The sequence below is a fragment of the Antechinus flavipes genome, chromosome 5 (assembly GCF_016432865.1).
Source record: "Antechinus flavipes isolate AdamAnt ecotype Samford, QLD, Australia chromosome 5, AdamAnt_v2, whole genome shotgun sequence".
Lineage (NCBI taxonomy): Eukaryota > Metazoa > Chordata > Mammalia > Dasyuromorphia > Dasyuridae > Antechinus > Antechinus flavipes.
Genome location: NC_067402.1, coordinates 67347289 through 67374146, shown reverse-complemented (window position 1 = coordinate 67374146; position 26858 = coordinate 67347289). Strand labels below are relative to the sequence as shown.

The 26858-nt window shown below is 36.3% G+C and overlaps 1 protein-coding gene across 4 annotated transcripts in view; it reads left to right on the top strand.

The window, feature by feature from the left end:
- Positions 1 to 558: 558 nt before the first annotated feature.
- The window catches only part of ARHGAP12 (Rho GTPase activating protein 12), a 117518-nt gene continuing 91218 nt past the window's right edge, over positions 559 to 26858 (top strand). For 2 of the 4 annotated variants that reach the window (XM_052000206.1, XM_052000203.1), the window contains exons 1-2: positions 560 to 790; positions 16101 to 16834. In XM_052000206.1, the coding sequence (XP_051856166.1) occupies positions 16178 to 16834 (657 nt within the window). In that variant the 5' untranslated portion in view covers positions 560 to 790; positions 16101 to 16177. Of the gene's footprint in view, positions 791 to 16100; positions 16835 to 26858 lie in introns of all 4 variants that reach the window. The other 2 variants (XM_052000205.1, XM_052000204.1) reach the window with 2 other exon arrangements.

Genomic DNA, 26858 nt, shown 5'->3' with positions numbered 1-26858 from the left:
ATAAACTCGTTTCTGTTCTGCAAGACCGCTTTAGAAGTGGTCATCCGTTCCTAATGCTATGTAGCCCCCCTCCCCGCCATGGCATCCTGCATTAACTCCGGCTCCCGAGGGCCGTGCCATACACCCTAAGCCTGGGTTAGCTCGTTATTGCTGACGGCTGGCAGTGTCTGTGCATGCCCACGGCTTCCCGTGTGCCTAGTGAATATGCACTTTGCCAGGCCGACAGCCCCAAAGAGCCCCGAACCGTCCCCCCTCCTCATCCTCGCCCACTTTCGGGTTTTTGAACGTGACCCGCCCCGAGTCCCTATCCCATTCAGGCCCGGCTCTCCAGCAGATGACCCCTTCGGCCCAGCCCCTCCCCCCCGCACGCCAAGCCCAAGCCCGGGCGCTCGTTCCCCGCGCCTCCTAAAGTGCTGGGCACACACATTCCGGACTCTGGCCCGTCCCGCCCCTGGGATCGGCCCCGCCCCTATTAGCCCCGCCCCCGCGGTGGGGCACGAGCGGGCTACCGCCGGCACTCCCAGCCTCCCGCCCCCCGCCCCCGGGCACCGCGGGCAGGCTCACGTGACTCTCCCCTCCACTTCCCCTCTTACCTCCCTCTCTCCCCCCGCGCGCGCGCGCCGGGTCCTGGGCCCCCTCCCCTGCCCGCCCCGCCCCCGCGTCAGCGCGCACTCCCGACGTGCCCTGGAACTTACCCTCCCCTCCGAGGCAGAGCCCGGGGACGCCGCTGGGCTCTGGGCGCCGTCGCCGCCGTGTTTACTGTCCAGCCTCCCGGTTCCCGCTGCCGTCGGTAAGGTGGAGGGCTTTAGGATGGGACGAACGGGACAAAGGGGGTGGGTCGGGGGGGGTGCTGGGGCGGCGACGGGGAGGGGTGGCTGACTGGAGTCTCTGAGAGAAGGCGGTGGCGGCAGCGGTGGTCCCGCGCTGTGGGCGGAGGAGAGGGCCGGGGTCTTTCATTGGCCCGCCCTGGGTTTAAATGGCTCGAAGTTGTGACTCCCTCCTTCTGTCTCCTCCTCCCCCTCCCCCCATCCCAGTTTCCTGACTTCCTGTGTGAGGGAGGGCAGCGCGCGCCCCGCCCCCGGGAGCGAAGGAGCGTGTGTGTATGTGTGTGTGTGAGTGTGTGTGAGAGTGTGCAAGTCTGTGGTGTGTGTGTGTGTGCCTGCATGGAGGGCCGCGGCTCATCCCTAGTCCAACCTCCAGCCCACCTTGAAAGGAGGAAGAGGAGAAGCCGCACCTGGGGCCGGGCGAGTGGGCACGGCCCTCCCCACACCCGGGGCAGGTGACAGCCCCCTCCCCGCGACCCTCCACTCCGGCCCCGTAGGTGTTTTTGCCGTGATCCTGGCGACTCAGGCCCTGGCCACAGGGTTCTTGGCGCCGAGGTGCTGCCGAAGCAAGCCCACGGCCCCCCCAGTGGTGCGCGCCTCTTGGGCCGCTTTCCCCTCCCCCATTTTTGGGACCCAGGTGGACTTTCTGGCTCCAGCGCTCCCACCTTGACCTCGTGGTGACCTTAGCCAGTTACGTTTTTGACGCCCAGCGAGGACAGCGGATTCCCTTAAAATTATCTTTAGCAAAATAAGATGCCCAGTGCCCCGCCTTACCCTGCTACGCTGCGCACTTGTTGCGCTCGGAGATCCCCTGGCCCCAGCCTCGTGGGAGAAAGGGGGGAGGGGGCGCGAGTCCAGGAGAGTTGAAACTGGGGAGCAGATCCGAAACCCCTGGTCAGTTCTCTGTCCTCCTTTCTTTCCCAAAGCGCAGGCTTTCAGTCTGTCCTTCCCCCATACGTATTTTTAAAATTTAACAAATTGTATTAAAGTATAATTGGTTGATTCCAGTATTAGCTATAACCTGATCACGGCAGTGAGCGGAGGAAAAAAAAAAAAGAGAGAGAGACGAGTAAGTAGTCAGGTGTTTTGTTTAGGTTCATTTGTAAGTTGCCAACTCTGCAAGTTGGAGTATTTCCGTTTTCAAGCAGATTTTCCTGTATACAAAGAGAGCTTGAGTAGAGATGTCCTGTTAGCAGTTTGAGATCATCTCAGTCCTATCTCATAGTTCGCTGTACCTGGGTCAGTCATTTAACCTCGTTCAGGCTCAGTTTCTTCATCTGTAAAGTGGATCAAATAAGGTAACACGTAAAGTGCTTTGCAAATCATAAAGAATTCTTTATCAGCTTAGATTGTTGGTTTTTAAAAATAATAATTTTCAAAGTTTTGCACACATTAAATCTTATAGAATGTAGATATCTTGTCAACCATCAAAATGTTGTATCATTCCCTATTAGAAATTTGGTCCAATTAACTTCTACAAGTTAATTTGGGAAGACTTATTCTTTGTTGTTGCTGCTTTTGTATAAGGCAGTGTTGGGTCCAAATTCGGCTTCAGATACTAGCTAACTGTGTGATCCTGAGCAAGTCACTGAATCTCTGTTTGCCTTAATCAGCTGGAAGAGGAAATGGCCAACTACTCTACCGTTTTTGCCAAGAAAACCGCATGGACAGATTCACATTTCACAGATTCCGTGTGCTTTGAGGCTCTATAACTTCAGAGAATGAGGATGGGGATAGAGTGGGGAAAATACCTTTGTTGAGGGCAGAAAAATTTAAGAACAGAAGCTCAATATTTGTCAGCATAAATCACTTTTTGGAAGCAGAGTATATCTAATTATACTACTAAACAGCTTTTTGGAAGGGGAAGAAACAGAGTTAGAAACCCAGCTAGACACTGTTTTGACTTTTGTTATCTTATGGTAATAAAACCTCAGCTTGTGGTACAATGGGTGTGGCTCTTCTTTACCTCCTCATGCCCCAAGATTCTAGTTCCACTTTGCTTTCCAAGCTTGTGCCCTGGTCTGGGTCAGTATGGTCAGGAACCTTTTTTTGCTGTGAGTCTTCACTATTACTTTGCCTTTAATCATTCTTGCTGGTCTCTGTCATCTAGTTTTTTCCTGGCCTCTGTTCTTTTCCTGTTAAGTTTTCAGTTCCTTGCTCTTAATTTTTAGTATGGTTTTTGCAACTTCTGATCCCTCCGTTTCTGTCCCACCCCTCCTTTGCTTCTTGTCCTTGCTGTTACATATTCTGCCATCTGATTGTCTGCTGTTTGCTGCCCAGGCACCTCATCCAATCATTGTTGTTCCTTACACATAGGCTGCTAAGCATTGCTGCTAAATTCTATTTGTTTCTTTTACCCCCTTTTTCTGCTTTGTTTTCTTGAGTTAAGAAACATCTTTTTTCCAGGATTCTTGACTTTTTTTTTGGCAAAACAAGCAACACCTCAAACTGCCTTTATAGAGAATGATAAACAAAAAACAGTACTACTATCAGGGTACCTGATAAAGTGATGAATCACAGTATGTTGGTCTGGTATAATCTTCTAGTCTTTGGCTTTTCTCAGCTCTTTATTTGTTGCTTATTGCATAAGGGAGGAGGGTGTCCTCCCCACCCCCAATCTTTGTGACTACTTTCAGGTCTGAAATAACTCTAGAAGCCTGAATAACTGAGGCTTTGTTATGATTTTCTTCTGTGCATTTAAACATTAAAAAATGTTACAGTAATGTTTTGAGTGTGCTGTGGGATTAGGAACTATTTATTTTTATAAGTTATTTTTTTCAGATAACTGAATGTTATCCTTAAGCATTTAGTTTTTTAAAAGTTATAATCAATTTATGGGAGTAGAAAACTTCAAAAATGTTACCTTCGCTACTTCCTCAGATTTTGGTGAATATAATTTTAGTTTTCCTTAAAAGATTTTGTTTTGTTTTTACATCACTTACATTTCCCAATATATTTTCCCCCTTTGTCCCTGAAAGTCATTCTTTGTAATAAAGAATTCTCTTACAGTAAAAAAAAAAAAAAAGAAAGAAAAAGTAAGGGAAAAGCAATTCAGGAAGATTAACCAACACAAATCTGATATGTTCCATGTCCATAATCTCATCTCTGCAAAGAAGGGTTAGAAGTACTTTCTTGGTCAATGATAAGTCTAATAATTATATATCGGTTCATTTATTTTTGAAACTGGGTCTTTTCTGCTAGCCTGTAAATTACAGAACCAATTGGCATGAAAACTTTGACCTGCTCCTTTTTTTGACTCTGCTTTATGGGTCTCACTTATATTGATGCTGAATTTAATAATTACTTTTATCCCAACTATAGTTTGAGTGATCTATCAGCCTCAAATTTTCCCAGCAGAGTAGTACAGAGTTCTATGTCACTACATAGACCCTTATCAATAAATTAAACTTTTCTTTTAACTTCTATCTAGATACCTGAGACCCTCAGGATAGTTTATTGGATGATTAATTTCAGAAAACCTTTATTGATAATTGTAATAATTTATAAAGCACTGAGATTTACAAAGTGCTTTCCTTGTACTTTTATGAAGTAGCTCAAGTGGAAGGAGATGCAAAATGTGAGTTGTTGGGAATAACATAGCAAATAAGTGTTAGAACTGTGAGGTAAATTCAAATCTTCTGATGTTCAAGATGTCCTGTCTTCATGGTATTCTGAGACTTTGGTGCATAGAACAACATATTTGATTTTCTGTTACCAGTAGAATGGAGCAGGATTTATAAGAAGTTCATTTTTATTTAGTCTGTTTTATGCTAACATATTTGGCATGGTAAAATATTAACAAACTTTCAACTTAGAGTGTAACCATAAAGAATTATGGAGATTTGTAGATCTCAAGCTCTTGTTTTTGGCAGTACATGTTCATTACAGCTTATAAGAGATGTGGACTACTTAGTTCATTTCAACAACATGGCCATATAGACTGTTATATTCCCCCCCCCCCCCCAAAAAAAAAAAAAAAAAAAGGAATGTACACAGCCAAAGATTTTCTTTGACTACATGAGGAAAAAGCTATCACATTGTCTCAAAAGACTGTCATGCTTCTCATTCTCCATATACCCTCCTCCCAGCATATTGGAGGAATCTGACAGACCAAATGTGGTGCTAACTGACATTGTGTTCTCCCTAAAATGGTCCTTATAATGGTATAATGCCTAGCATATGGACTATTTGTGCCTGGCATGTAATAATTTCCCAATTCATATTAGTCTGATCAACCACAGTTGAACATGCTGTACATTAACCCCAACATTATGATTGAATTTGGTCTTCTTCCAGTAGAAAAGACAATATCTTCCTTTTTGCCAAAGAAAGGATAATAAGTTTCTACTCTCAAGAAGCTCATAGTCTATCATGGGGGAGACAAATGCAAACAACTACATACAAACAAAATTTAGACAGGGTAATTGGACAAAAAAGGGAAGAAAGCCAGGGAGGCTAGGAAATGGAGGAAAGGAGGGACAGCCAGAGTGAGGAGATGGAGGAGCGCAGAGAGGTGGGGGGCCAGAGTGTCAGAGTAGGAGGTGTGGGGGGTAAAGGGCTTTGTCTGTGATCCCGCTGGTAGATAGTAGGCAGCCACTAGAGGTGATTGGAGTGTCACTTTTGACAACTGAAGGGAGGAGGGACTGAAGTGAGAAGAGATCTGTGGCAGGGAAGTGAAAGCTACCATTGGTATCCGACCCTTACCTGGTCCTGGGCTGAGTACTTCACTGATGTTGTCTCACTTGATCCTCACTGCAAGCTTGGCAGGGAGAGGCTGCTCTCATCCTGGTTTTTCAGAGAGAGACAGTGACTTTCCTAGGGTCTCATTGTGAGGAGTCTGTGGCAACGGTGCACAGTGAGAGGGGAAGTAGTGCACCAAGGTGGTGGCAGTGCCAGAGAGTAACTCCATAACAATAGGCTGGGGATTAATTGGATGGGGGTGGACTTCAGTGGAGAAAGAGTTAAGGAGGTGAGAGTTTAGGGTAGCATTGTGAGCCTGCTGCTGGCAGGATGGTAGTGCCCTGGACAATAATAGGAAGATGAGGAAAAGGGAAGGGCTTGAGAAGAAAGATAAGAGTTCAGTTTAGTGTTTATTAAATAAATATACATACTTAGATGTACTGAAATGTAAGATGGTAGCTTTTATTATATAACAGAATATAAGCACTAATCTTAGATTGTAATCAAAAATTAAGAGCTGGATAAATAATAGATTTAACTTGAATTAATTGACACAATCTGACTTAATAGGAATATTAATCTGGTAATTCTGTGGAGAAAATATTGGAGAGGAGAGAGACTAGAAGCAGAAGAAACCAATTGGGAAACTGTTGCAAGCGTGAGAGGGGAATGGCCATATACATGGAGAGATGCTGTGGAATTGACAGCTGATTGGATATAGGAGGGAAAAGGGAAATCACCTGGTTGACTGGTTGTGTCTTTGACAGAGATAGGTAAATTTGGAAGAAGGGTATATTTGGAGTAGAAAGGCTTAATATTTAAAGTATCTTGTTTGTAAAAAGTTGTTGTTACTGTACCTGTTTTCTGAGTCCTGAGTTTCTGTATCTGAGTCTTGAGTGTCCATAATATGATAACTGTAGATTAGAATGTCAGCATCCTGTTGATGCTATAGCATCTCTCTGATTTGTCCCTTTTCCATTTTGCTCCATCTAAGTAAGCCCCTCATCATTTCTTTCCCAGGCTATGTTTTAGTTCTCCATTTTTCGGTCTCCTGTTTTTAGACTTTTGGGTCTCTGATCCATTTTCTAACCAGCTGCCAAATTGGTGTTCCCAAAGCATGGGTCTCATTCTGCCACTTCTTACTCTAGTGTCTCTTGTTTGGAGGATGGAATTCAGAATCCTCTTTTTGGCATTCAAGACCTTCACAGTTCAACTCTGACCTTTTAAAATCCAGACTGTGTACTAAACTCTGCTAGGTGTTCCCCCCATAAAGCATAGAGAACTTTTAAAATTCTATATTAGACCATGTCTAGATTGTCATCTTTTTTCATTTCGGGTTCTTATCAATCAGTAAGCATTTATTAGGCACTTACAATATGTCAGGCACGTTGCTAAGCACGGGGGATATAAAAAGAGGCAAAAGACAGTCCCTGATCCAAAAATATCTAGTTTGCTTCATGGCTTAGTTCAAGGTCAGCTTACCCTCCCTCTTTCCCTTCCTTTTTTCCTTTTTCCTTCCTCCCTCCCTCCTTCCTTTCCTTCCTTCCTCCTTCCCTCTCTTCTTTTTTCCTTCTCTCCCTCCCTTCCTCTCTTCCTCCCTCACACTTAATTTTCTTTGTTCTAAATTTAATGATCAGAAAAAATACATTTCCATATATGAAAGTAGAAGAGAAGCAAATTATACATGAAAATGGAAATTTCTGTTATGTATATCTTGCTTTAAAAATTGTGTATAATAAATTCAATATGTTACTTGCAAAGCTGACCTACTTGTCTTTTTCCTTCTAAACTTGTTTCAGTTTCCATTTGTGTCTTTTAAACAGTGTTTCAATGACTCTTTTCTTTCTTTCCTTTTTACATGACAACCCTGTGACTAGTTCTTTCTTCCCCTTCTAAAAAAAAATTCCCATCTTTCTTGATTACTTTATTTCTTCCAATTTTTACTTCCTTTTATCTCTCCTTCCCAATTAATTTGTCTATATTTTGTATTAACTTATCTCTACTTATGTTTTTAGAGTATAAGTTATTTGAGGACAAGCAGGAAATGTTGCACTTTTGATTGTGCATTTTCAGTATCTTGCATAAGTAGACTCAAATATTGGTTGAATGAACAGTGACTAGTGAAGAAAATGTAACTGATTCCTGGCCAACTTTAATTCTAAAATGATAGATATTGCAGATTTTTACTTTTCAGTCTTCTTTTAAAAATTTTTAGCCTTTGCCAATTAATTTTCATCCCAATATGTCTAGTATCAACAGTGTGGAGAGTTTGTACATTTGATTATTACAAACCCAGACATCATCAACTACCATCTTCTTGCACTCATTGAGACTTGACCTGGTCCTCAGGATCCAGCTTTCCCTGACCAGTTTTTTGAACTTCCCCATAATCCTCAGAATTCACTGCTTATATTGGGAAATCAGAATCTTCCTTGTACTTTGTTGCCTTCTAAGCTCCTACCACCATCGCTCATTACTTTTCCTCTTTGAGATTCATTTAATCCGTGTTTATCATCCAGTTCAGCTTTTGATAGTTGTTGACTACCAACTTTTACTTTACTCCCTTTACTTTACAGCTCCCTTTACTTTAGTGAGTTCAGTGCCTGATTCACAGGCTTTCCCTCCTTTCCACCTCTGGTTTTTTACTAGGGTACTTTAGCATTCATAGTAACAGTCCCTCAGACATCCTAAATTCCTAATTCCTCAATTTATTCATTTTGGTGACCATCACAACTAGACACAGAAATGGTTATATCTTTCATGTTGTTGTCAACTGCAAGTGTTCCATACTTCTGTTTATGAATTCTGAAATTCCTTTATTGGATCATAATCTTTTCATTCTGTTTCAACCTCTGCCTCATATCTCTTAACTATTTGTTTGTTTTTTCCCCTATGGCCTTTAGGCCTCTGGAATGGGGAAAAAGAAAATACAAGAAGTCTAAAGCCCAGGTCCTTTTCTCATTGCCACCCTCTACAATCTGCACTTCTCTCTGTCACAATAACCACCACTCTAGTTCATCACATTTCTGCCTCAAAACCTTCTGTCCTCTAATTCATCTTTCACTCAGTTGCCAAGATTTATTTTGTAAAGCCTAAGTCTTACTGTTTCACTTGTCTATTGAATTAAATCCAGATTATTTACTCCTTGTTATCTTCAAAATAAAAAATAAAAGTTCTCTGTCATATAAAGCTCTTTACAGTCAACATTCCTACATTTCCAGTCTTACATTTGAATTCTCTCCATGACAGTTCAGTTAAGCTGTACTGGCCTACTTGCAGTTGCTCACACAGGACTCTCTTACCTTCCCTCTCTATAGTTTTTCTGGGCTTTTTCTCATTCTTAAAATGCTTTCTCTTCTTACCTCTTTGACTCTTGGTTTCTCTGGCTTCTTTCAGTTCTCAACACAAGTCTTACCTTCTGTAGAAGTCTTTTGTTACCGTTGTTGAACCTTTTCAGATGTATGTGACTCTTTGTGACCCACATGGGAAGGGTTTCTTGTCAGAGCTACTAGAGTGATTTATCATCTCCTTCTCCAGCCCATTTTACAGATAAGGTACTGAGGCAAATAGGGTGAAATGACTTGTCCAGGGTCACACAGCTTTGTGTGATTTGAACTCAGGAGGAGAAGTATTCCTGACTCCAGGTCCTGCACTCTATTCATTGCTCCACTTAACTGCCCTAGGATGCCTTTATTAATTATTGTAGCTGCCAGTGATTCCCTTTTCTAATTGCTTTGTATATGTTTCATAGGTAGATTATTTGTCTTTTCCATGCCCCATTAAAATAGGAACTCTTTGAAGCTATTTACTGTTTTACTTCCTACATTTAGCAGAGTTTAGTACACAGTGCATAGTAAATACTTCTTCACAAATGCTTTTTTTTGACTGACCAAGTTATTTATAAAAGATAAACCAAACATGAAGAGGCTTAAAAGCTACTTTAAAAAGTAAGTTACCAGAAATGTTTGTGTAGCATGGCAGGTATGCAGTGTTTCAAGGATGATAGTTTAGCTAGTTGTTTTGCAAAACATAATAGCATTTGGGTATTTGACAGTTTTGAGTATGGGAGAGGAACATGAATGTGGAAATGAATATGGGTGTGGGAATGGGAGGTGGTGGTAAGTATGGGATAAGTTCAGATATTGAAGGGAAATGTGGTCTTAAAAAAATACTGAGTCACTCAACTGGAGAACATTTATGGCTGTAAGAGAATTAGTGCTCAAGTATAATCTGAAATAACACTCTAGAACTAAAGAAGCAACCGTTTTATATATTTGATTTAATAAAAATTGACTTTTTTTTTTTTAAACAGTGGCAGTATAACATAATGGATTATGGTATTAGTACAAGAAAACTTGGCTGACACACACTATCTTTGTAACATTCAATGTCCTGGGAAATCTCATAAGACTTAGACATTACAGAAAAAGTACTGGTGAGAGGTTCCTTATCTAGGAGTTCCATTTATAAATGAAATCGTTGGTCTAGCTCCAATTCCAGAAAATTATGATTACATGAGAACAGAAATTCTGTCTTTTGTAAACACAAGCAATGTTGATGTCCTCCATGTTTAAGAAAAGCAGAATTGTTCTTCATACTTTTATTTGTTCATACCCAAGTCTTATTCTTAAATTTTGGAACCCATTGTCTGTAGTCATCTTTGCTTTTTCTTCTGTCTCAGAATTATCTAAATCCTCCTTTGATCTTTGGTATCTAACTTCTCAAGCCAAAGCACTTGAGGCCTTAATATCAGTAGTTTTCTTGCCTACCCATCAATATACTTCAAAAAATTTTGAAAATAGATGCAGTATTCTACACATGAGGCTCTCTTACTCTTCAAAAGAAAAAAGATGGGATATCTCCATATATATATATATATATATATATATATATACTCTTTGAGGCCATTATTATTATTTATAATTTTGTAACATTCACTTTTGATTGGTTTGTGTTTGTAGTCTTTCTTTTTACATTGTTATAATCATCATGTATGTTTTTCCATGATTTTCTGTATTCATCATATTTACTGTTTCTTGCTGTAATATTCCTTTATGTTCATATACCATAATTTGTTTAATGTACCCCAATTGTATTGGAGATGCCATTAATTCTTAAACATAAAACATTTGCTTAATGCTTAGGCAAACAGCAAGAATAATTGTAGCATCAAATTACTCAATATATGTCAAGTATACATATATCATAGTCCACACAAATCTGGGTTATACCCTCCTCCTAACATGTATAATGTCAGTGGAGAGAGTAGAAACATACTTGGAGACTCTAGTAGAAAGGCACTGCATTTGAAAGACCAGGGTGTACAGGGCAGCTGGCAGCCTGACTTAGGCTTTATGTCCTTGTGGTCTTCAAGAACAGTCTTATCCATGTGAATAAACTACTTCTCTGCTAGCTGTGCTCCTCTTTTGAGTCTCATCTCACCACATAAGACCTGACAACATTACTATGAATAACAGAACTTGGAATATGATATTCCAAAACTCAAGAAATTTGGATTTGTCCAAGATAATTTATTCTACAAAACTCATTATAAATCTAGAAATAGTAATAGGGGAAGAGGGGAGAAGGACTTGTAATAGAATAAGCAACCTCAGTCATTACTGAAGAAATGATCTGAGCTAAGTAGCAGCTTTGAAATGAGCAAACAGTCAAGATGGAGGCTGGATGGATAATTTCTATTGATGGAAATTGGTTTTGTGCTGAGGCTCTGATGAGGGAAAGAGTGTTACCTTAGGTGGCACGGTATAGTAAATAGTTCAGATTCCTGATCAGATACTAGATATATGACTTTGGGTCAGTAATTTAACCTTTTAAAAAGCCTTGGTAAAATGTGGATGAACATTTCCCAGTAGTGTTATTTTTCCTTTGTAAATAAGAAAGCCAAATATCATTGAGTTATCCAGTGCTGTCACTGAAAAGGGATCCCTATTTTACAAATTGGCCCATGCCTTAATTATATGGAAATGTGAAAGCTGAAATTGACTATACCCTAATTGCAGGAGTATGAAATCAGTAAGTCTAGCATAATATTCATATGTAAACTATAAGGCAGGAACTTTTTCTTCATAGCCTCAGAGTTTGCTTGGTCTTAAATATAGCAAATACTAAATAAACACGGATTAGTTGATTTAGAATGAAGAATACAATAAATATAGATTCCCTTACATTTGGAATTTGTTTCTACAATTTAAAAATCTCATCCTAAGTAGGAACCTTTTTTTCCTGGAGGGGAGAATTGCAACTTTTGCGTTTTGGCTGAATCAGTCTCAGGGAAGCTGTGATGGGAGAAAAGAATAGTCTCAAACCAAGTAGAACCATATGATTTGTTTTAAATATCAGGTAGGAAAGAAATAAGCATCTATTAGAGATGCTTGTTATGTACCAGGCATAGAAAGTTCAGGTATTCCGTGTGGGGGACATGAAGTTTAAAGGAGTACAGCTGTATGGTAAATGGCTGACCTAGGTTAACTGACCTTTGAGAAAGAAACTTTTTTCTTTATAATTAAGGGCTTAACTTAGATGAGATCTAAATTTTCTTTAAATTCCAAATTTCTCTGAATCTTTTACTTAGAACATTGTTTTCCTTGCAACAACTTAGGTGGAAAAAATTAACATGTTGCTAGCAATAGTTAATAACTGAATTCAAAAGACAATTACTGCTTCACATAAAAACCTACTTGAACTTTTTTGTCGAGCCAGATGTCCTTATATCAGTATGCTTCAGTGGGCTTTTTAGAAGGGAAGACCTGTCTAAGGGTGGTGCATAAAGAAAAATGGTAGGACAAAACATTTTTCAATTTCACCTATTGCTCATCATGGAAATTTGAAAGAACTTGTTCACTAATCAGTTAAGGAGAGTACTGAAGCTGAAATCAGGGAAACTCCTACTCCTCAGTTCAGATGTGGCTTCAGACACTAGCTGTGTGTCCCTGGGCAATCACTTAAGCATGCTTGCCTTAGTTTTCTCATCTCTAAAATAAGCTGGAGAAGGAAATGGCAAATCACTCTAGTATTTTTGCAAAGAAAACCCACTTAGGGTCACAGAATCAGACATGGCAGAAATGACTAAACAACATACCAGTTAAAGCCTTTTAGGGAACTGGGTGGGGAAGAGCTATTTTTATTTAGAGTTGAAGGTTTCGATCCAGGTTAGGGGATACATGCCATCTGTCTTCTGTGTATGTGACTTGCCCAAAGATAAATGTTGAAAAAGGTATTTAGGAGCATAGATGGGTGAAGTAATAGTACTAGGCATGTTGTGTGGATGTGGGGGGAAAAACAACCCATAAATCAATTAAGAAAGGAATATAAATATGCAAGGTAAAGAGTTGTATTCTGTTCTTAGCCTTTATCTTTGGGCAAGTCACATATTTTACTTTAGTTTTTTCGTGAGTTTACTGAATGTTAACATTCATTAAATGAAGTTTTTCAGTAGGAACATTAGAATCATAATCTTATATACCGTTGCTGCTTCACCCACTAGAAGACCACAAGATTTCTTTTTACAGATTCAGAACTTAATGTCCTATACAATTTTTAATGAAATGCTTACTGATCACTGTAGTTTAGAAGCTCTGTGGGCATGTGAAAAAAAGTTGGCATACTTTCAACAGGTTAAAAAATTTGTTTTTTTCCCCAATTTTTTCCATCATACACTTGAAGGACAATATTATATTGTTTGATTGTTTTAAAAATTTTATTAATGCTGTCACTGTCAGACATAACAATGAACAAATCTGGATTACTTCTTATCTTTTTATATGTCATCTAAGAAAGATGACTTGGCTTACAGTGGTTAAATTCATCTACAGTGGTAGATGAATATGATAAAATAGGAAGGAAAATTTGTTCCTGAGTAATTCTTAATGATTTTCATGCTTTTGTTTATATAAGAACATATGGTAAATGGCTGACCTGGGTTAATGTAAGTAAGATATGTTTAGTTTGAGAAAGCATATTCTTATTGTCTCTGGTTTTCCTGTTTTAGGTGTTAAACTTGTTTTTCTCTTGTGTGTTTAAATTTTTTTTTTCTTCTTCCACTTGGTTAATTATACTCATGTTTTTTACCTCTAAAGGTAAGTTCTTTTAAAAATCTCTATGCTTTTCAACTTATTTATCTTAAATTTGTAGTCATTAAGTTTAAACATTAATTTTAGAACTGTATCTTGACTTCAGGAATTATTATTGTTAATTGGTATTATTGGTAGCAATAATATCACAACTATTACTAATGATAGTTTATACTTATATAATGATATATAGCATATAAAAAGGCTTCCCATCCTATGGTTCTATCAGGTAGGTAGTAAAAGTATTATCCTTTTTTACAGATGAGGACATTGAGGCTCAGAGGGATTGTAGCATGCCTAGAGTCATTTGAACCTAACTGTAAACATTGATAATGTCTATAAAACTTTAAACTCTAGCAATAATTTAATAGGAGAATGAATGTGTAGGAGACCTTTATATATTAACAATACTATGGTAATATGTTTAATAATTAAAATGTGGAAACTTACTAATGGATTTTTATTTTAATACCCAGGAAGCATTCTGGTTCTGAAATATTCATTCTGTGTGTCTTAATGCAAACTTGGGGAACAAGGTTTTCATGCAGATGATCTTGGATATTTCTCAACCAGAGATGTTCTTCTGGTCAATGTGTAACAACTCACTTCCCAGAGAGAAAATGTATGCAAAAAAAAAATTTTTTTTTTGCACTTAGTATTTTATTTTTTGCAATTAAATGGAATTTATTCATTTTTCTAAGATTTTGAGTTGCACATTTTTCTCCTGCTTCTCTTGCCTTCTCCCTAAGACAATTTGATTTAGGTTATACATGTACAGTCATGTGAAACATTTCCACCTTGGCAAGACCTTGAGTTTAATTTTCATTTTTAATATTTTCTTCATTTAAACTTTTGAAAATCTAGACAAATAACAAAATAGTAAATGGAATGAGGATTTATACTATTGGTTGATTTCAGAAACGTAAATATTCACACTGAAAATTTAACTTCTGCTAGAATCAATGCAAGCCAGCTCTAGCAAACCACTGCAATTCACTGTTCAGGTCCACTTGTCATGTCCTAAGGCTATGGGAATCTTTGTTGTAGTTCTGGGGTCTTGAGAGAGTCCAAGAAGTCTGACTCTAACCTAAAGATTTAGGAATACAAGTAATTTATGAAATCTTATATCCTTGGCACAAGAGTGCTCTCAGAATAGCCATTGGTCTCTTGGTAGGTTGTCTAGGACCATTGACTTCTTGAATTTTGAACTGGTTTGGAATTGTCTGAAAGATTTAATAGTGACAACATTTTCTAATCAGTGGATTTGAATATTTCATTTTAGCACTTAGGTGAAATATATTAGAACTAGTATAGAAAGAAGGATGAATATTAGGGTTCTTAAGCTAGTTTAGTAGTATAGGTAACAAGTTTTTGCATGGAAACTCTAATATTTTTTAGCAAAAAACTTGCCACTGCTTGGAAATTTATATTTGTATATAAATAAAAACAAAAAAGTTTGGAGGGATCCTCCAGAGGGGGACAACTAAGCAAGCTGAATAGTTATCTTCTTTTCTCTCTTTTAATGGTAGTGTTTATCTTTGCTCACTTATATTAAGAAGTTTAACATGCATAATCCATAGTGAGTCATTTTTTCAAAAGGCGTACAATGCCCTCATTCTTCATGGAAAGAAAGCAACAATAGATTTCCAATGTTTATATCTAAGAATGTTGAAACTATGTTTCAACTTTAAGATTTGGGACTTGATCCTAATCCCAAATCCTCCCTCCTTCTTTTCATTTGTATGATCACATTGGAAGTCTTGAAATGATCATAGGTATAATTGCAGGAGTTCTTAATCTGGGGTCTGTGAACTTTTTTTTTTTTTAAGCTATTTCAGTGTAATTGATTTCTTCGGAAGTCTTATGTGTTTCTTTTTGTTTTTTGTTTTAAATACACTTAAAAACATTAGTCTGAGAAGGGATCCATATATTTTCCTCAGACTTTCAAAAGGGTTCATGAGCCACAAAAAAAAATGTAAGAACTACTCCTCCCACCTTTTTTTCTTGCTCTGTGTTCTAGATGGTTATCTCATATTCTGTCTTTTTTCCAATAGTATTTTATTTCCAAATACATATAAAGATAGTTTTCAACATTCATTTTTGTAAAACTTTGTGTTCTAAATATTTCTCCGTCCCTCCCTTACTTCCCCCATCCTGAAGACAGCAAATAATCTGATGTAGGTTAAGTATGTGCAATCCTTTTAAACATACTTCTATGTTTGTCATGTTGTACAAGAAAAATCACACTAGAAGGAAGGGAAAACCCCATGATCTTGTCTTTTCTTAGTTCTGTAGGTATAAAATGTAGTTTGAAGTATGGTTTTATCTTGATATAGTATGTAATATATATTTATATATTACAATCACATATATTTTACTTTTTACATTTCTAGGGTTTGAGATAAATATACATCATTCATTAGGTGACTTGAATTATGATATGATTGTGTGTTTATTTGGCTCTATTAACTTTTTTTTCCCCTATTCTCTTTTAAAACAAAAATAGACTTCCTGAGCCCAGACCTCCTTCAGAAGACATAATGTGTGCCTTTTTTCTGGAGAGGTGAATGATACTGAAGAAAAATGGCTGACAGAGGTGGGAGGACCATTCCAGGACAAATATATATTGAAGTGGAATATGATTATGAATATGAAGCAAAGGACAAAAAGATTGTAATAAAACAAGGAGAGCGGTATATCTTGGTGAAAAAGACAAATGATGACTGGTGGCAAGTCAAACCAGATGAGAATTCCAAGGCTTTTTATGTTCCAGCACAATATGTTAAGGAAATAGGTCGCAAAGCACTAATGCCACCTGTTAAACCTGCAGTTGGACTACTAAATAATTCCACAAAAATAATTCAGAGATCTACAGAAAATGTGAACAAATCACCTGAGCTTTCAAGTTTTGGAAAGTCATCATCTGTTCAAGTAACAGGTCTTGTTCGTGATGCTAATCAGAATTTTGGACCAAATAGTAGCTCAGGTCAGACTGTCCTAAACCTAGATCTTGTCCCCAACAATGGAAGATTTAACAGTGATTCACAGTCTCCTAAAGTTTCCAGCCAGAGTAGGACACACTTATTTGGTCACTTTTCAGCTTCAGAGTTTATTGACATAGAAAAAACCAGCTTTTCTCATGAACAGTCCTGTGATTCAGCTGGTGAAGGTTCAGAAAGGATTCATCAAGATTCCGAATCTGGTGATGAACTGAGCAGTAGTTCTACTGAGCAGATACGGGTAAGCTTGAAATCACATCTGATGAAATAGCATTTCTGGTCCCCTAAAATGATTATATTTGATTAATAAAAATTTTCTGTTTGTTTAAAGATCTTTATCAGGAGATTAAAGAGAATTTGAAATTCTCCTTGCTGTGTTCAGCTTCATGTGACTTGTATTCTGGCTTAAGAACTAGCAAAATGGGTAACCTTTGTAGTCAAGAGAATTGAATAACCATTAGATACCTATAGGTAAAACCACAGACCTTATAGAAATATTGTGCTTGTACAGAAAAGATTTATTTAGTTTACCTGTTGCAAATATCTTTTTCAGTAAAATCAACCTGACTTTCTAATGTAGGTCATTTTGAATTGTTTCAGGCAAGTAAAAGTTAGCTAATTATGGAGCTCCTTAGGGTTGTTACCTCATTTTTCAGTTATATTCTTTTAAATCTGTTGTTCAAAAACTCAAATCTCTTATTTGCTCTATTTTAAATAGCAGTCTATTGATAGATAGGCATTTAATATTACTTTGTACAACAAATAGACCGAAGGAATATTTAGATGAATTTTATTAAGATTAATATCTTTGGACAGTTTAAACATATCAGACCTTGTTTAATTTTCTTTTGAGACTTGAATTTATCACTTTACTTCCCTTAATATACTTAAAAAACAAGTATATAAAATAAACTTAAGTGAGGTTAGTCAAATTAATTCTATGATTACAAATGAATTTTAAAACTGCTGTGATTTTTTTATGTTAAGAATAATGTAAAATGAGGATAATAAATTCCAGGCTTAATGTCTTGGCTTATCAAATTTTAAGGTAGGTGAGAGAGACCAGACTCATAGTTTCATTGAGATAAGGAACTCCCAAAGCAAGTTGTTACCTTCTCCGTAGCTTGCTTATATAGTCTTAAAAAGTTGCCTAGAGCATTGAGATTTGTCCATAGTCCCATGGCCAGAATGGGTCAGAGATGAAAACTGAACTTGAGTCTCTCTGACCTCATGGCTGGCTCGCAAGCTGTTAAAACTAATTAAAATGCTACATTTGGTAGTAATAAGATTGTATTGGTGGGCAGAAATAGTCTTAAGCTGGAACAGTTTAGATTTTATTTGGTCGCATTAATATCATTTTATTATGTGCATTCTAAACATTTAATTTTCTTAAACCATTTTGGATTGGGAAAAATTGCAAAAGTGATGATTTTGGTTAATTTTAGAACGGGTTAGTAACACAAAAGAGTCATGTCAACTTTTCTTACTATCATGTTCTTACCAGTTTTTACCTCAGTATGTCCATGCTATGTAGGCACAGGTTAGCATAGGTTAGTATGATATTTCCCTTCATTTCTTAGTTTGTGGTATTCTAATGAACTTGTCAGAAGATGCATATTTTCTAATTCCTTATAGCTATCAATCCAGTGAGCTTCACATTCAGGCTTTCCCTGATAAGGTTCTGAGTCATTTCATGTATTGTTACCACCTTTGTTGCACTCCAAGGTATTGCATCTGCTTTTTCCAGTGACTAATAATAGTATTTAGCTCTTGGTCTTGTTCTCCATACCCATCTCCTTTTGTCAGGCTCAAGGATGTGAATATTTATACTGATGACATTTCTAATAATTTCCTCATACAATTCTTCTCTCTTCTTTAAGATTCAGTGACTTCCTTCTCCATCTTCCTGTATCTGCTCACCATTGTAAACTCCATCATCTTCTAAGACTTGAGGTTTTAAAATTCCACCATGTGATCTCTGTCCTTCCTCCATCTCCTGTGTACATAGTAATTTTACACTTTACCTTCATCATGACCTTTTGTACCTTCACCCATCATTACTTTTCAGTCTGCCTTTAATGCTTTTCTAGTTACTGTCCTATAATTCTTTGCTCTCTTTTGATTTTTACCATAAGAGTGCTTTTCTCTGTAAACCTCAGGATCTGATATTCTATCTCTGGGTGGAATAAAGGCACAAAATTAAAGTCATTTAACTACTACAAATCTGTAGTTAACTATCTTAGCTGAATCCAGCCTGCTGCTCAATAACTCATGGAATCCACCCTTATTAATTCCCTGTCTTTTTCCCTGAGGTGATTGCTCCAATACGTTTCCTTTCTTCTCTCTTAAAAGGATTTCTTCTCTGAGGGGAATACATATGTGTATGCACATGAGTGATGTGTATATATATGTGTGTGTGTGTGTGTGTGAGATTATGTGAGTATATACACTTAGAATATTTATAGTAGATCATTTGCTTTTTATGTCACTGAAATTGAAGTTAAGATGAGTTTCTTCAACTCCCTTTCTGTATTCTTGAACCCTTCTCAGCATCTTCACCAAAGGGATCTCTCTATTTTTCTCTTAGTTGAATCTCTGCTGTAATTTTGATCATAATTCCTCTTGGCTTCTCTAGAATTTGGTCCCAATAGTCATTTTTTTTTTTAGCTGTTTGGAGCACTGAGAGAGATTGAGTGACTTATCCAAGATGTGGCAGAAATGGAGCTGGAACCCAGGTCTTCCTGGCTTTGAGATCAGCTCTAACTATTGCACTATGCAGTCTCTCTAGAAGAATATTGATATTAAAGATGAGTTTTTATTTCAGGAACAGTAAGGCTTGGGATCATTTACATCATTGTAAAATTTCTCAGATGCATTTCAGACTGCTCTTTTCCTGTTTGATTTTGGGCCCAAATCATTATCTAGCTGCAGTATTTTTCCAAGTTGTATGTATCGATGGACTGCCTCTGTGAATTGTTTGCATCACATGTACTTTATACATATCTTACATTTCAACTTTGTTGAATGATATAGGGAGAATTCATACCTTGGGTAGAGGTTTGGATTTAACAGTCTTTAAGGCTCCAAGATTCTCATCTGTGGGAACCCTAGGTATGGGTTTTGTTTTCTGACATATTTGTTGCTACTTTAGAACAAAAAAGATATTTATACAATAACTGCTGGTTTTCTGAAACGCCGTAATGGTTTCTTAGATTTTGTGTATTATTTTAATCTCTGTTGTTTTTGAAAACAACTTGTGATATTGGAGCATATTCATTAATACAGATGTTACTATGCAAATGCATTGTATATTTTAGAATTTGCAATATTCTATGGAGTTAGCTATTTGGAAAAACCATTCTTTATCATTTATTAAATATTTGATTGTTTAGAATTTACATTTATGAATATTTTGGCATATTGTATTATTGTGAAAACAAAGTCAAGTGCTTACTTTGATATCTGTCACCTGAGAGACTGAATGCTAATGCTTTAATATGCATAAATTCTGTTTAAGTAACTTTTTAGTACACATATTTGCTACTTGTTGTTATAATTTCTTAGAAGCTTATTGAAAGATTTAAAAGTTTAATTTCTACATAAAGTTATGCTTTAATTTTAGTCATCTTAATTAGAAGTATCAGCTTTGTGAAAATTTTTAGAAATCTTTCACAAGTGGAAAAATTAAGCTAAGTAGCATTAGAAAAAATGGGTTACTTTAATGACTTTACAATGAAAAATTCATCAGGAATATTTCTTTTGCTTTTCTTTCTTGGTAAGAATTGCTCATTTAGGTGGCCATAATAAAAACAATAGATGGTAGTACATGTTTGCGTATTTGTTTTGAAAAATCCATCTGTTATATGTATATATGTATAATCCATATGTTATATGTAGGTGTAGAAGGTTTCAATTCAAAATAACTATTTAGTAATTTAATTAAAGTAAATCTAGTATAGCATTTCCCTAACTAATTTGTCTATGAGACATTATTGAGTTTGAAACGTCTTGAGGGAACTCAGAATTCCTAATCTAGAGAATGGGGGACATATGAGAACAATGGACATAAGATTCAGAAGTATTATATTCAGAAATAAATGGATATTGGGGAAATTTCAGAGCAAAATACAAGAAATATTAAATCTATAATTATGTTGGAGGAAAGTTTGCTATGGAGAGGTTTTTTATATCTATACTGCAATATTATATTTTGGAATAAAAATATTGCTAAGCATCTTTTTCTCATCTCTGTATATCATGTACAGAAATAAATTTTGCACATGCTACTTACTTGAAGTATAAAATAAAAAATATATTTGCTTGGTTTGGGAAATGGCTTTGTTTTGTTAATTTTGTTAAAGAAAAAAAAATTTTTTATTTGCTTTAACTTGATATTTATCTACTTTCTCTTCATCTTAGCTTCATTGCCATCTTATTATCAGTTTCTCCCACTCACAATCACAATAATAATTTGAAGGGGCAGCGAGGTGGCACAGTGAATAGAGTACTAGCTCTGAAATCAGGAGGCCCTGAGTCCAAATGTAACCTCAAACACTTAACACTTCCTAGTTGTGTGACTCTAGGCAAGTCACTAACTCCAGTTGCCTCAACAAAAAAACAAACAAAAAAAAAACTGAAGATGTTCCTCCACTTGAGCCTGTGATATACTAGTATTCAAATCGATAAATCCTAGCAAGTAGCTGATTATATTATCTACTTCTTAGAGAAACTTCAGTCTGGGTAATGAAAATATGACAAAATATTATTTGTTCTATTTTTATATTTGTTTGACACATTCTTTCCTATTTTCCTTTTCATTAAGATACCTAAAATGATTAAAAGGCAATTGCTTTAAAAAATAAAATTTATGAAATTCTTAAGAATTTTATTAGTTTATTTTTGTTTGAAGATAGATTGATATCTTTTTTGTATGATTTAGATATAAAACTGACATTCTCAAAAGTTTTACTCTTTTGTTAAAGTGTTATAGAAATGTACTAAGTACATTCATCTCTGAGTTTTGTCTTTCTTGTTTTAGAGTAAACATAGGACTTGTATAGTGAATATTCTTCCATCTAATATAAGAGGATATAATAAAATAAATCTCTTATGAAAGATTTTGAGTTTTTGTTTTCTCTCACTTTGTAACATTAGCTAATATTTAGTTCTAATAGAAGTGAAAGTGTGAAAGTACAAAATTGCTTCAAAAACACTAGTTGATTGTCATCTTTAGCTTTATTTCATATATAAGCTGTGTTGTAACATATGGAAGCTCTCACATAAGTTCATCAAATGTTCTTTGTTTAAAAATTTTTAGACTGGGAATAGCAAGTTGGTGCAGTGAATAGCACCAACCCTGAAGTCAGGAGGACCTGAGTTCAAATCTGGCTTCAGACACTTAACACTTGACCCTCGGCAAGTCACTTAACTGCAATTGCCTCAGCCAAAAAAAAAAAAAAAAAAGTGTAGGCTTTTAGCTCGTATTTCTAAGGTAATTTTATAAATGTTCTAATACTTATAGAAGAAATGTTGATACTTATAGATGTAGATTAACCTGCTGTTTTGCTTAAAGTAAGGGAAAGAATAGATTGAGGGAGTCAGAAACAGTGCTAAGAGATTATATGCAAATAAATATAAATGCTACTCACTTAAATTACTATGTAAAATAAAATGATGGTTTCCACATTACTAATAGAAAGGATGCTGCTTTGGAAGTCACAAGACATGGATTCTTGTTCTGATTTCGTTACACACTAGTTTGTGATTTTGGTAATCTAGCAGCTTTTCTTTCTGAGCCTCAATGTCTTGATCTGTAAAATAAAAAAATAGACTAGATGACCTCTGAAGTTACTTCCAGCTCTGGTATTTTATGTTGCTGTATTATTTTGCTCTAAACCATGTACAGGTAAACTAGAAGACTGTTGGAGGGGATTAGGAAAAATCAGAAAGGATAGTTTATTAATTTGTTTTGCATGACTTCACATGTAGTTTCTTGATTGTGGGTGAGGATAAGGAACAAAATCTTAAAAGCAAATGTAAAAAAAATTGTTTTGAATGTAACTGTGGGGGAAATATAAAATAAATGTAAGTTAAAAAAGGTTGTGAGGATCTTAGAATAAACTGGTGATAGTCATAGTCTACGTAGAAAATAATAGTTCCACTATTGTTGGTTGATTGTAAATCAGAATTCAATGAAGTATCTCTCATTATTCTCATTCCTATTTCAAGATCATTCAACATTTCTTGAAAAGAAAAGCCCTCTGATCAAACATATTAGGTGATGCCTAAAACATTAACTTACAAAAGGGATTTATCAATGTGTTATAAGAAGGCTAACGTTGAATTCAAGTTTAAAAGGAATTTCCTGTGATTGGTTAAGGTACTTTATATATCTCTCCTTGTGTATGGCATTATACTAATTACATCAAGTTCCAGAATACTGCATTTTCTTGGAAGAGGTCTGTAACTACTCAAAAGAGTTTGCTTTAACCACAGACATAGAAAAGACCAAGTGAGTGAAGAAGTCTATTGATTATATTAGAACATATAGTTGGGTGGACATCCTATAGAGTTTGCCAATTAGTATGTGTGTCCAGCATGGACATTGCAGTTACGGGAGTTGGATCTCGAATTAAACTGGTAATGGAGAGTGAGCTGAAGCATCCTCAGGAAATTGGCCCCAACTTTCTCCCAGAAACATTTTTTAAAAACTGATCACATGACAGAGAGACAGGGAACTGTTGAAGAATTGGAAACGATTACTACATACAAGTCAATGGAGAAGCAAGTATGAGCAAGTTGCAACTTCTATCCAATGGAGTTCTTTGAAGAGGAATAGGATGTCATTAGGCTCGCAAATGATGGGAAAAGAAGGTGAACTGGCCATGTGCCAATGAAGAATGACAGGATCTCATCTGGGAACCCTAGGGAGACTTGCAGTCAGGAGGAAGCAAGAAAGGCTTCCAGCATGTTGGGTAGATTCCCAAGATGTGGGATGCATGGGCTTGGATGGATTGTGGTCTACTCTGTTGCAGGATTATCCAGACTGATGAAGTCACAAATGTATTTGAGAATTGAATCTTACAGAATCCATGGGAAAGATTTTAGAATTAAAAGTTTAGGATTGTAAGGGACTTAGAGATCTCCTTACACATTCAGATGCTGAGGCCTAGAAAGGGTAACTGCACACAGTCCCCCAAGAAGTAAGTAATAAGCAGCATCACCAAGACCGAGTTATTTCTCACCACACTGTGCTTTTGCATTCTTGTGTTAGAACAAAGGTAAAGTAGAAATTGTTGAAAGAGGGCATCATAGATGAAGAATAGTCTTGCAGCCTTAATGTATGCAGGCAAGTTGGAAGAATTGGAGATGTTTCCTACAAAAGAGAAGGCTTGGGAGTGGAACATTTGGGAAATCATAGCTGTCTTCATAGCCATTGAAAGACTGGGAGAGGGATGAGATTTATTCTTGGCTCTAGAAAGCAGAGTTAGGAGCACTGTGTGCTGGATGATACCTTATCACGTACATTTAGAGAGGATTCTTTTTTAGGTGTGCTGCTGAGATTACCTGGAATGGTCTGTAATTCTGATTCTTATTTTTAACCATTTGAAAGACTAGCTTTTCATTTTCTGCTACCATATTGAATTCTGTTTTCATCTAGATTGGAGACAAAGCATAGATAGACATATTCCTTAACTAATCTTGTGTTTTTGTAGTTATAGAAGGATAGGGGTTTGCTTTTTTATTTTTTTCTTTTAACAGGGGATGGATTTAAGTTTATTAACATTGTCCTAAATTGTTTTCTCAGAGCCTATCACTTTATATCAGGCATCTTAAATCAGTAGCTTTATTTATTTTAGAAAAGTTTTATTGTTGTCTTTACTTTTAGAATGTAGGTATTTTCTGATAGATGTTTTTCACTGAGAGAACCCTCTTTTTATAACAAAGAAAAATAGTTAAGCAAAATCAACTGACAGTGTCTACCATGTAGCACTGAGAAGTAGCATCCTTATTTCTGTAATAAGGAAGTTGTTATGATTCATTATCTGACTTTTAATTACAACTTTATTTATTGGTTTTTCTTTTTTTTAATTAAAGCTTTTTATTTACAAAACATATGCATAGGTAATTTTTCAGCATTGATCCTTGCAAAGCCTTCTATTCCAAATTATCCTCTCCTTCCCCCTCCTGTCTCCCCTAGATGGCAGGTAGTCTAATACATGTTAAATATGTTAAAATATATGTTAAATCCAATATATGTATACAAATTTATATGGTTATCTTGCTGCACAAGAAAAATCTGATCAAGAAGGGGAAAAAATTGGGAAAGAAAACAAAATGCAAGCAAACAACAACAGCAAAAGTGAGAATTCTATGTATAACTTTTTTTTTTTAAAGTTTCATGGTATAGTTAGTAGTACTAGACTTAGAAGACTTAGGTTCTAGGCTTGAACTACTTATTAGCCCAGTGATCTTGGACCAAATTACTTAAATTCTTTGGACTTCAGCTATCTGGAAAAATTAAAAATAATAATACTTATCCAATATGTACAGGTGAGATGAGTATCTTGTTGGGACCAATTGGTATATAATTCAAAGCCCCAATCTGATCCATCTACATTCTACTTTTCTCTGTGCACTTTGATGAATTTCCTGTCAGGAAGGTTCCTATCACTCTCTGCTTAAGGTTTGACAGTCAGCTTCCCCTTTCCTTCCTAGGAAATTAACTCACTGTCAGCAAACTATTCTTTCCCCAGACCTTTTTGGAATTGCTGTAAAATACTCTTAGGTTTTCATATGAAAACAAAAAGCAACTTTTGTCGGGCCTCCTGGTCTATGTAGACTTTTAAAAATTTATTTGAGAAACTAGATTTTCTATCATGTTTCAATTTTCTTCATTTTCTATTTTCTTGCTTTCAAGAATTAATTTTTATTTCATCAGTTTCCTTTAATATCTAAATCCCAGATGTCTTGAGTTTTTGAATCTTATTATGTTTGGAATTTTTCTTTTGCCTTTTTAAGAGTGTATGTTGCATGTTTAGCATATATAGGACTGCTTGCCATCCTGGGGGGGGGGGGGAGGAGGGAGGGAGGGGAAAAAACGAAACATAAGTGATTGCAAGGGATAATGTCGTGTAGAAATTATCCTGGCATGGATTCTGTCAATGCGAAGTTATTATTAAATAAAATAAAATTAAAAACAAAAAAAAAAAAGACTTACATGAACTGATGCTGAGGGAAATGAGCAGAACCAGGAGATCATTATCTACCTCAACAACGATACTGTTTGAGGATGTATTCTGATGGAAATGGTTCTTTTCCATAAAGAGAGCTAATTCAGTTTCAATTGATCAAAGATGGACAGAAGCAGCTACACCCAAAGTAAGAACACTGGGAAATGAATGTAAACGGCTTGCATTTTTGTTTTTCTTCCCGGGTTATTTCTACCTTCTGAATTCAATTCTCCCTGTGCAACAAGAAAACTGTTCGGTTCTGCACACATATATTATATCTAGGATATACTGTAACCTATTCAACATGTAAAGGACTGCTTGCCATCTGGGGGAGGGGGTGGAGGGAGGGAGGGGAAAAATCGGAACAAAAGTGAGTGCAAGGGATAATGTTGTAAAAAATTACTCTGGCATGCGTTCTATCAATAAAAAGTTATTAAAAAAAAAAAGAGTGTATGTTGCACTTAATTTTTTTTTTAAATAGACAAGTCACCAACACTTGATAATCTTGAAACTAGATGTTGCTAATTCAGCTTTAATATATTTGTGTTAGATAAATATATGTACAACATTCAGGTGGAGGGTAGGGGATACATTAAGACCTAATTACCTTCATAGAATTATAATAGGCATGTTGCTTTGACATCTTGTTATAGCATTTTACAATTATATTTCAAATTAAATTAATTACATTGTCTATCTTACATATTTTGAAGGATAATTTATGCTCCTTGAGGAGCATTTGAATATTGTTAAAATTGTAAAGCAGTTTGTTGTCTTCTGTTTTTGAGTTTCAACATTTTTCTTGTTGTGTGTGAACATTTATATAATGCTGAAGAACTTTTCCTCAGCTCTTTGAGGATAGATAGTACATATATTTTTGTAGTTGAAGAAATTGAGGCTAGAGTAGGTAAAGAACATGTCTAAATGGCACTATGTTTTAAAATATATATTTAACTTTTTCAATATATTTTCAATGCATTTATCTTATTTTCAATATAGTTAACTTATCAAGAACTTTGAAAATTCTCAAAT